This window comes from Tupaia chinensis, unplaced genomic scaffold, assembly GCF_000334495.1.
Source record: "Tupaia chinensis unplaced genomic scaffold, TupChi_1.0 Scaffold138060_1, whole genome shotgun sequence".
Lineage (NCBI taxonomy): Eukaryota > Metazoa > Chordata > Mammalia > Scandentia > Tupaiidae > Tupaia > Tupaia belangeri.
Genome location: NW_006197961.1, coordinates 1,684,563 through 1,695,889, shown reverse-complemented (window position 1 = coordinate 1,695,889; position 11,327 = coordinate 1,684,563). Strand labels below are relative to the sequence as shown.

At 51.7% G+C, this 11,327-nt stretch overlaps 1 protein-coding gene across 1 annotated transcript in view; it reads left to right on the top strand.

Annotated features, from left to right (window-relative positions):
- The window catches only part of ADGRL1 (adhesion G protein-coupled receptor L1), a 44,722-nt gene that overhangs the window by 8,813 nt on the left and 24,582 nt on the right, over positions 1 to 11,327 (top strand). Inside the window, exon 3 of the mRNA XM_006161050.3 lies at positions 7,493 to 7,602. Coding sequence (XP_006161112.2) covers positions 7,493 to 7,602 — 110 coding nt within the window. The remainder of the gene's footprint in view (positions 1 to 7,492; positions 7,603 to 11,327) is intronic.

Below are 11,327 nucleotides of genomic sequence, written 5' to 3'. Positions count from 1 at the left end.
ATCCCGAGAGGAGAATGGAGGAGAAGGGATTGCGGTGTGGCCATCCTCCCTGGGGGGGTGATTTCTCACTCTCTGTCTCTCTGTCTCTCTCTGTCTGGTGAGCGCATGCGCCCTATAGCAAAAACCTCTCCAAAAAAGAAAACAAAAACAAAAACAAAAACAAAAAAAACACCATGCCACCTGCTGGCCCTCTTTGTTCGTTTTTTAAAAGAATTTTTACTGGGGCTGCCAGGTGGCGTGGTGGTTAAGAGCGCTGGGCTCCCACGTGTCCGACTGCAGTTTGAGTCCCAGACCTGGAGGCTTGTTTTCTCACTTTCTCTTTCTCTCTCTCTCTTTCTCTCTCTCTCTCTGGTCAAATGAAAAATAAATAAATAAGTAAAGTTAAATAAAACTAATTCTTGAAAAAAAAAAAAGCTCTCTTAGATAAAAGCAAACTTTCAAAAAATTTTTATTTAATTTCCTTTTTTTAATGAAGAATTATTTAATTTTGATTTACTTTTATTATTTTCTTTTTAATTTGACCAGAGAGAGAGAGAGAGAGAAAAAGTGAGAAAGCAAGCCGCCATGAGATTTGGGACTCGAACCATGGTTGGTCATGTGGGAGTCCCGTGCCTTAGCCACCATGCCACCTACCAGTCTCATATTAGTATTTTTCTTTTTTTTAAAATAATTTTATTTGGGACTGAAAAGTGGTGTTATAGTTAAAGACACTAGGGGCTGGCAGGGGCGTGGTGGTTAAGGGTGCTGGACTCCTACATGGCCGACCATAGTTTGAGTCCCGGACTGGCAGCTTGCTTTCTCACTTTCCCTCTCTACACTCTGTTCCTCTCTGGCCACATTAAATAAATAAAGTTCAATAAAATAATTCTTTAAAAAACAAAAGGCACTGGACTCCCACATGGCCAACGGCAGTTCAAGTCCCAGACTTGGTGGTTTGCTCTCACTTTCTCTCTGATCAAACTGCAAAATAATAATAATAAAAAATAATGTTAAATAAAATAATTCTTTTTTAAAAAAAAAACAAGTATTTTATTTAACGTTTTTTTAAAAATATTTTTAATTTAATTGTATTCATTGTCATTATTTTATTTTATTTTGAAGTTAACCAGAGAGAGACAGAGAGAGAGAAGGAAAGTGAGAAAGCAAGCTGCCAGGTCTAGGACTTGAACTGTGGTCAGCCACGTGGGAGTCCAGCCCTTTTAACTATGACACCACTTGCTGACCCCTATAATGATTTTATTTGAATTGTTTTAGAGATTTTTGCTATAGGGTGTGTACACTTGCCAAGAGACAGAGAAACAGAAAGTGAGAAATCACTCCCTCGGGTGGGGGCGGTGAGCACGCTGCAGTCCCTTCTCCTCCATTTTCCTCTCAGGATTTTGGACATGCACGTGAGTTTGAAGCTGCTAGACCCAGGATTTGAACTGTGGTCAACTGCGTGGGAGTCCAGCGACATAATCATTATGCCATTTTCTGGTCCCTCGTATTACTATTTGTTTAATTTGCTACAGGAGACAGAGAGAGAAAGTGAGAAAGCAAGGCTCCAGGCCTGGGACTCAAACCGTGGTCGGCCATGTAAGAATCCAGTGCCTTAGCCACCCCTCCACCTGCCGGCCCCCACCTTTAGTCTTTTATGTATTTGATACGTGTTTGATACGCAGCTACTAGGTGCTGGGCCTTATGCTGAAAGCAAATAAGATCCAGGGCCGTTGTCCCCATTGGCCTGTCCCCCACACCAGCCTGTCCCCCCAGCACTGCTGCCTTATCCTCATGGCCTATGTCCCCAACATTGGCCTGTCCCCCACACCACCACCACCAGCTCATCCCTCCCTCAATCCTGCCCCCCAGCTCCAGCCTGTCCCCCCAATACCCCCAGCGTATCCTGTCTTCTCCTGTTGCCCCAACCCTGGCCCGGTCACCCCCCACCAGCCTCCAGGAGCTCATGTCCGGTTTCGCCGGGGCAGACGGACACTTGGGAGATAAAAGCGAAGACAGGACAGGTGAAAGTGTCCCGGGAGGCAAGAGGACACCGTCCCAGAGTAGAGAAGGTCCTAGGCTTCCCCAAGGGGGAGATGTCTGAGTACTCATGACAGACGGTGGGAGGGGGTAAGAGAAGATGAGGGCTTTTTCTTTTCTTTTTTTTTTTTTTTAAGCATTATTTATTTCATTTCATTTATTCATTCATTTATTTTAATTTGACCAGAGAGAGAGACATAGAGTGAGAGAGTGAGAAAGGGAGAAAGAAAGCCACCAGGTCCAGGACTCGAACCGTGGTCGGCCATGTGGGAGTGTCCGGCGCCCTAACCACCGTGCCACCTGCTGGTCCCCCTCCCTTTATTTTTTTTTTTTTAAGAATTCTTTTATGTAACTTTATTTTATTGATTTATTTAAATTTGACCTGAGAGTGAGAGAGAGAGAGAGAGAGAAAGTGAGAAAGCAAGCTGCCACGTCCCGGACACAAACAGTGGTCTACCATGTGGGAGTCTAGAACCTTCACCACCATGCCACTCGCCACCGTGTATCTTTGGAGAGTAAGTGTGTGTGTATTTGTGTTGTGTATTTATGAGTGTGACTGTGAGTGTTTGTGTCTAAGTGTGTGTGTGTGTGTGTGTGTGTGTGCAAATTCATGCTCACTGTATGTCTTATTGTTTTTAGAGAGGTCTTTGCGCTATAGGGTGCGTGTGCTTGCTGGAGAGACAGAGACAGAGAGACAAAAAACCAAAAACCCCCCCCCCCCCCAGAGGGATGACCACACCGCGGTATTTTCTCCTCCATTCTCCTCTTGGGATTTTGGGCATGCACACTCACATGCCTGGCACGTTTTAAGCCTCTGGGCCCAGGGCTCGAACCACGGTCAACTACGTGAGAGTCCCAACGATGTAACTAACCATTTATACCATCGGCTGACCCGTATGTCTCTTTTGTTTTAAAGAATTATTTTATTGAAGTGTATTTTATTTATTTATTTATTTTACCTTGACCAGAGAGGGACAGAGAGAACAGAGAAAGAGAGAGGGAGGGGAAGTGAGAAAGCAACCCACCAGGCTTGGGACTCGAACCACGGTCTGCCATTATTGGAGTCCAGCTCTCTTAACCACCACGCCACCTGCCAGCCCCTCTTATGTCTTTATTTTCATTGGCTAGTGTGAGTGCATTCACTGGAGAGAGACGGAGAGAAGATAAAAAGTGAGAAATCACCCCCGAGGGGGGGTGGACACACCACAATCCCTTCTCCTCCCGGGATTTTGGGCACGCACACACATTTGACATGCTTTCTAAGCCACTGGGTCCAGGACTCAAACCACAAAGTCGACTATGCGGAATCCAGTTGCTTTAACCACCACGCCACTGGCTGACCCTACTCATGGCTTTTTTTTTATCTTTTTTTTTTTTGGAGAGATTTTCACTGTAGGGCGCGTGCACTCGCCAGACAGACAGAGAGAGACAGAAAGCGAGAAATCACCCCCCAGGGGGGATGGTCACGCCGCAATCCCTTCTCCTCTCGGGATCTTGGGCACGCACGCACACGCGCCCGGCGTGAGTTTTAAGCCACCGGGTCCGGGACACGAACCGCGGTCGACTACGTGGGAGTCCAGCGACATAGCCATTACGCTAACTGCTGGTTCCCAACTCATGGCTTTTTTAACCTGACTCTCTCTTCCAGAAGACCGTCTTGACCACCCTGTCTAAAATGACAGCCCCTGGGACCAGCAGAAAATTTAAAAAAAGAAGGAGTAAATACACTTAAAAAAAAAATTTTTTTTTAATTATTTTATTTAGCTTTACTTATTCATATATTTTTAAATTTGATCAGAGGGGGACAGAGTGAGAGAGAGAAGGAAAATGAAAAAGCAAACTGCCAGGTCCAGGACTCGAACCACGGTCGGCCATGTGAGAGTCCAGTGGCCTTAACCACCACGCCACCTGCCAGCCCCAAGAAAAAATTTAAAAATAAAAATAAAATACAGTGACAGCCCCCATTTCCTAACGTCCTGCCCTGCTCTCCCCCCTCACACCCTCTTTCCATCCATCCGTATTTCCATCTGATATTTTAACAAGGATTATTTTAAGTTTATTATTATTATTTAATTTTTTAAGAATTATTTTATTTAGTTTTATTTATTTAATTTGATCAGAGAGGGACAGAGCAAGCGAGAGAGAGAGAGAGAAAGAGGGAGAAAGCAAGCTGCCAGGTCTGGGATTTGAACCATAGTTGGCCATGTGGGCGTCCAGTGTCCTTACCCACCACGCCACCTGCTGGCCCCATATTATTATTTACTTTTTAAAAAAGAGAATTATGGGGACCAGCAGGTGGTGTGGTGGTTAAGGCGCTGGACACTCCCACAGGGCCGACCACGGTTCAAGTCCTAGACCTGGTGGCTTGCTTTTTCACTTTCTCTCTCTCTCTCTCTCTGTATCTCTTTATGGCCAAATTAAAATAAATTAATGAATAAATAAAATTAATTTTAAAAAAAGTGGTCCTTTAAAAGAAAAAAAAAGAATGATTTTATTTTATGGTATTTATTTTAATTTGACTAGAGAGGGACAGAGTGAGAGAGAGAGACAGAGAGACAGAGAGGAAGTGAGAAGGCAAGCCTCCAGGTCCGGGACTCGACCATGTGGGAGTCCAGAGGCTTCATCACCAACACCTGCTGGTCCCTCCATCTGATTTTTGGTTTTTGCTTTTTTTACTTCTTTATTGTGTTTATTGATGTTTTCCTTGCTGGGCTGCCAGCCCCACTCCCCAGGGACAAGCAGTTTAGCCCCTCAGTATTGTGTCCAGGGCCAGGTCCCCAGCAGGCTGTCACCGGATGTCTGCCAAGTGCCTGAGACAGCACACGCTTCAGTCCAGTACTGTGGGACCCAGAGCAGGGGCGGAAACTGGGGAGGTGGGCTGGGCCCGGCTCAGAATGTGACACAGGAAGAGGGGGTGACCAAGACCTTCAAGGGACGGGCATGGTCCGGTGGCTGAGGCAGGCAGGCTGGGCCGGAGCCGCCTCCATCCTTCCTTCCCCCCGCGTCTTGGGCAAACATTCTTCACCCCAACCGTCTTGCCCTTTTGCCCCCCGCCTGTCTCACAATGCCCGTGTGGAGCAGCCCCACTCCTGCCTGTGTCCCTTCCTCCTTGGGATTCCCCTTCCTCCTCCCTCTCCAAATTCTCCCGGCCAACTTCATTCTTTCTTTCCTTTTTATTGTTTTTTTTTTTTTTTTTTTTTGCCATAGGGTATCTGTGCTTACCAGGGAGAGACAGAGACAGAGAGGGAAAGGAAGAAATCACCTCCCCCAGGGGGATGGCCACGCCGCAATCCCTTCTCCTCCATTCTCCTCTCGGGATCTTGGGCATGCACGCACACGTGCCCGGCATGAGTTTAAGTCAGTGGGTCCAGGACTCGAACCGTGGTTGATCACATGGAAGTCCAGCTACATAGCCATTATGCCAACTGCTGGTCCCACAAAACATTTTTTAAAAAAACTAAAGGAAGGGAACCAGCAGTTAGCGTAATAGCTATGTCGCTGAACTCCCACGTAGTCGACCGTGGTTCGCGTCCCGGACCCGGTGGCTTAAAACTCACGCCGGGCGCGTGTGCGTGCGTGCCCAAGATCCCGAGAGGAGAGTGGAGGAGAAGGGATTGCGGCGTGACCATCCTCCCTGGGGGGTGATTTCTTGCTTTCTGTCTCTATGTCTCTGTCTGTCTGGCGAGCGCACGCGCCCTATAGCAAAAAACCTCTAAAAAAAAAAAAACAGAAAAGGAAGTGGCTTTTCCATGAAGAGCATCACTCCTGGCAGCAGATCCTCCCAGGTCCAAGGCAGAGGTATGTCACCACGGTGTGACCTGTGGATAGAGCAGATACCATGAGCATTTCCTCCATAGTATGTTTGCAGAGCTGCCGCCTCACGTGTGTGACTTCCTGCGGACAAGGGGACTTCAAAAAGTTTGTGCATGGGGACGAACCAGCAGTTAACCTCTAGGCTGTGTCGTTGGACTTCCATGTAGCCAACCATGGTTCAGGTCCCAGACTGGGTGGCTTAAACTCACGCCGGGTGCGTGTGCGTGCGTGCCCAAGATCCCGAGAGGAGAATGGAGGAGAAGGGATTGCGGCGTGGCCATCCCCCCTGGGGGGTGACTTCTCGCTTTCTGTCTCTCTGTCTCTCTCTCCAGGCAAGCACGCGTGCCCTAGAGCAAAAATCTCTAAAATAAAAAAGTATGAGGGGCTGGAAGGTGGCGTAGCAGGAAAATGTCACACTCTGCAAGGCTGACCCCCAGCGGAAGGGTCTGGTTTTGCATCCGGGGACCTCCCCCGTGTCTGCCAGACCCACGTGTGCCCATAGTCCAGGACTGCCTGAGGCTGGGGGTGCATCTCGGCACCCAGAGCCTATCAAGGGTGCTGTCTGTCTCTGTCTCTGTCTCTCAGTCTCTTGCTTCTCGAAGACATAAATGAAGTTATGAGTTTATTTGGGCAAAAGAAATCTGAAGTTGTTTTTTTAGGATACCTATTTTCCATGACCTTTTCAAAGGAGGGGCTTTTAATGGAAAGAAAAAGACCAGGGCCAGCAGGTGGCTTGGTGGTTAAGGCACTGGATTCCCACAAGGCTGACCGCGGTTCGAGTCTCAGACTTGGCGGTTTGCTTTCTCACTTTCCCTCTATCTCTCTCGCTCTCTGTCTCTCTCTGGCGAGCTCACGAACCCTATAGTAAATTAAAGGAAAAATTAATTAACTGATTGATTAATTTCAATAAATAACTCTTTTTTTAAAAAAAAGTGCCAAGGGGAGTTGGCAGGTGGCATGGTGGTTAAGGGTGCTGGACTCCCATATGGTCGACCACGGTTTGAGTCCCGGACCCGGTGGCTTGCTTTCTCACTCTCTCACTCTGTCCTTCTCTGATCAAATTAAAATTTAAAAATGAAATTAATGAAATAAAGTTTTTTTAAAAAGTACCAAGGACATCATAGGTAAAGGTGACACTTGGGATGAAAGTAAAGAGGTTACAAGGAGTGGCTTGGAAGGCCCTATTAATGGAGTACCTGCTCCATCCCAACCCTGCGTGTGACATGGTGCCAGCCACCGAAAGTACAAGAACCCATGGGACCAGCAGATGGTGTAGCAGTAACTGGACTCCTACATGGCCAACCACAGTTCGAGTCCTGGTCCTGGTGGCTTAAACTCACGCCGGGCGTGTGTGCGTGCGTGCCCAAGATCCCGAGAGGAGAATAGAGGAGAAGGGATTGCGGTGTGGCCGTCCCCCCTGGGGGTGATTTCTTGCTTTCTGGCTCTTGATCTCTCTCTATCTTGCTGGTGAACGCCCTAAGGCAAAAACCTCAAAAACAAAAAAAGGAGAAGAACCCGTCTGGTGGGAGAGAGAGAGAAGCAGGACACAGAAGACAACGCCCACTCAAGTCCTCTGGGTCCGGCGTGTCTATTCCTCTCCCAACCCTGGAGGCCCTCCCAGGTCTAGAGGCTCCTTGTCCAACACCCCGTCTCTCCACCGCAGGTGTAACAACCGGACCCAGTGCGTGGTGGTGGCCGGCTCCGATGCCTTTCCTGACCCCTGTCCCGGGACATACAAGTACCTGGAGGTGCAGTACGACTGTGTCCCCTACAGTGAGTCATCTTGTTCCTTGTGCGGACGCGGGCCCTTCCCCCTAAGGAGCGAGCGAGGAGGAGCCACCTTGACCCGCCACATGTGCAGGCACATGGTGGGACCAGGCATGGGGCGACGGGGGAAGAGCCGGCCTGATCCCTCCCTCACACCGTCTCTTCTCCCAGACACCCTCGTCCGCACTCAGCAGGCCTGATCCCTCCCTCACACCGTCTCTTCTCCCAGACACCCTTGTCCGCACTCAGCACTACTTCCCACCCGCACAAACCGTCCCTTTCCACGAGCTCACCCTTCTCCAGCTACCATGACCCCGGTCCCCTCACTCCACTTCTAAACACGTCCCTAGCTTTTCAAGCACATCCAGGTCACGCTCCACGGCTCTCCTCTCTCCCCTTACCCTGGCTGCCCATCTGATCCCTCTGCCTCCCTTCTCTCCTCACACCCCTTCCCTTCCTCACCCCCTTACATGCCTGCTCTCACCTCACCTTTCTCTGGTCACCCCCACCCCTACACACACACACCTGCTCCTTCTCAGTCCTGGAAGCTAGATTCTATACCCCTAGAGGGAGACCACCCTCTGAGGCCTGGTGACAGATCTGGTGTGAAGGGCAGGGTGGCATCGTCCACAGAGTCATAGCTCCTGGTTGGTTTGCCCACTGCCACAACCGCACTTCCTGTCTGCAAAGGAAGTGCCGCCATATTGGAGCAAGAGTTGCTCCTCCACCCAGAAAGCCTGAGGAAGGTGGGAAGCTGGGAATCTGGCTGTCTTGTACCTTGGCCGAGGGGAGCAAAGACAAGGTCTCTCCTCCTCAGCACCCCACCCTTAACATCGCCCTTCTTTCCTGCCCTATCTCTTCCCTCCCTCCTTCCCATCACCCCTTCCCCTCTCTTCTCCCACCTGGCTTCATGAAGCCAACCTGGAGGTAGGCCCTCTGGGCAGAGGGGGGAGGAGGCAGGGCCACCAGGGTGTCTGAATGTGGGAGGCAGGGGCGGGGGGAGCAGGAGACCCTATAACTCTCCCTCCTCTCCCCTCCCACCCTAGCCTTCAGCCCCCCCACCCCACCCCCAACCTTTGCTTTCTCCTCGCAGGTGACACAACACGACGGTGACAGCGACCCCGGGGGAAACCGGATTGCTTTTGTGCTTCCATAATTTTCTTCTTTCAGTCCTTGCACTTTCCTTTCAGCACCGAGGTCTGCAGCCACCATCAGAGGGGGACGCCCGTGTGTGCTCCTTGAAGTCTCCCCACAGCACTGGGACCGCGGCCCGTCTCGCAGCTGGGACAGCGGGGAAGGGGTGGGAGCCGGCAAGGGGGAGTCAGGAGAGCCTAGGTTGGCGGGGAGGGGCAGGGGTGGTCTTGAATTTTCTGGCTCTTGAAACCTTGAGCAAATGACTTAATTTTCCCTGGGCCGCTGCAGAAGGAGCGATGAGTTCAGGAGACCTGATGTGAGAAGTTCTTGGCCCAGGGCCGGCCACAGGGTGGAGCTACCCCAGTGCTAGTATTTTAAGCGCTGAGTGTCAACCCCCCCCCACCCAACCCGGGACAGAGCTGTCTTCCCGCACCACCCTCCCCTCCCAGCACCCAGACCCGGGACTGGTTCAGGATGTGCTCAGGAAGGGTGCACGGATGCTCTTACAAGCTAGCTGAGCCAGGAGATGGTGTAGCAGTCACATCGCTGGACTCCCATGTAGTCGACTGTGGTTCGAGTCCCAGGCCCGGTGACTTGAAAATCACACCAGGCGCGTGTGCGTGCGTGCCGCAAGATCCTGGGAGGAGAATGGAGGAGAAGGGATTGCAGCGTGGCCATCCCCCGTGGGGGGTGATTTCTCACTTTCCCTCTCACTGTCTCTGTCTCTCTCCAGTGAGCGCATGTGCCCTATGGCAAAAACCTCTTAAAGGAAAAAAAAAATGGGGGGCAGGGGATCCAAAGTCTCCACTGAGATGCTCCAGGGAGCAGGAATTACAGAGGTGAGGCTTGTGCATGCTCCCAGCTGTAGGTGCAAAGGAAAGGGGCCTACTGCTGCCAGCCATGTGGCCTTAGCTGTGTCACTTCACTTCCCTGAGTCTCCATGTCCCTAGCTTCTTGCAGATGGAGTTCTCGAAAAACTGCCTCTGCCCTCTGCTGTTCCTGGCACCTCCTAAGTGCCAGACCCTTGATGGTCCTCACATTGGCTGTGATGATCGATCACTCACACCTGGGACCTCTTATCTATTATTATTATTATTATTATTATTATTATTATTGCTATTACTATTATTATTGTGATGGTAATCGAGTGAAAATAACAACAGTTAATGAGCTCAGTCCCTCCGGAGACAGAGAAGAGAAAAGACAGGAAATATCCCTGTCTGTGAAGATTCCAAAGCCAATCAGATTAAACTGGAAAAGGAGCCAGTAGGTGGCCTGGTGGTTAAGATACTGGACTCCCCCATGGCCAACCACAGTTTGATTCCCGGACCCGGCGGCTCAAAAAATCACACCAGGCGTGTGTCCATGCGTGCCCAGGATCCAGAGAGGAGAATGGAGAAGGGATTGCAGCGTGGCCATCCCCTCTGGAGGGCGTTGGTTTCTCTCTTTCCTTTGCTCTCTGTCTCTGTCTCTTTCTGGTGAGGGGACACACCCTATGGCAGGAAAAAAAACAAAAAAACAAGGCAGAAATAAAGCTAGATGCCCAGAGAGGAGAGGGACTCCGACGCTGTCTGGAGTTGAGCTCCGAGAGTGGCCAAGCGGCACAACCCACTGAGCCTGGGAAGGCCGTGGGGACAGAGCGGGATGCATGGGTGGCCTCACGCATGCGCACACACAGGGGACATCAGGGCAGAGCACGGACTTGATGTTGCTCCTAGCCTTCCAGGAGACCTGAGTTCAGGGACGACGGAAGCTATTACAGATGGGAGAACAGAGGCTGGGTGTCTGTGCCCAGGGGTCAGCTGAGCACAGGCCTGGGGAGGCTCTGGGAGGGGAGCTGTGCACCGGCTCTGCATACTCCCCTGTGTCCTGGAGGAGAGGGAAGGGGGCCCCCTGCGCAGAGCTTCCTGAAAGGCCAGGGATGCAGGGCCCCAGAGTTGCAGCCTGGGTGGCCTTCAGGGGTGGGTGATAGGGGCTGCTGTGAGAAGGGGACACTGGAAGTGTGGGGGACCCCCCACCATGCAGCAGCCCAGTCCGACTAACTCTGGATTTTGCCTTGCAGCACAGCCTAACCGGGCCCCTTGTTTTCTCAGGTGCTCAGGTGCCGCCCCGTCCAGGGGGCAGGAGCGGGCAGGCCTGGAGCTGGGGGCTCCCGGCCCCCCCCCAGGGTGGGCTGGATGGAGAGGCTGAGCCACAGGGCAAGCCCCCTCCTCCCGGGGAGAGCGTGTCTGTGCCCCCACCCGCTGTCCTGCCCAGTCTGTGTGCCCTCACCCCCCCCTTACTTCTCTGTCTCTGTCTCCCCCATCCTGGCTCCCCAAGAGCCGAGGCCGGGTCCCCCTGCCTGTCTGCCTCTCTGTCGTCGGTCCCTGTCTGGCTCTGTGTCCCGCTTTCTCTGGGTCTTGTGGGCTTGGAAGAACCCGGCTGGATTGGGTGGAGGCCAGTACAAAGGAGAAGGGGTTCAGCCTGTCCTCTCTGGCCCCCCCACCCCGGGCCCCTGGCTCTAACAGGAGGGCGGCAGGCAGGGTTGGAGGGGGCCGAGAGCTTCCTCCACCCCCTTCAACCCCTCCCTGCCGGCCCCCCCCCCACAGCACGGGGCA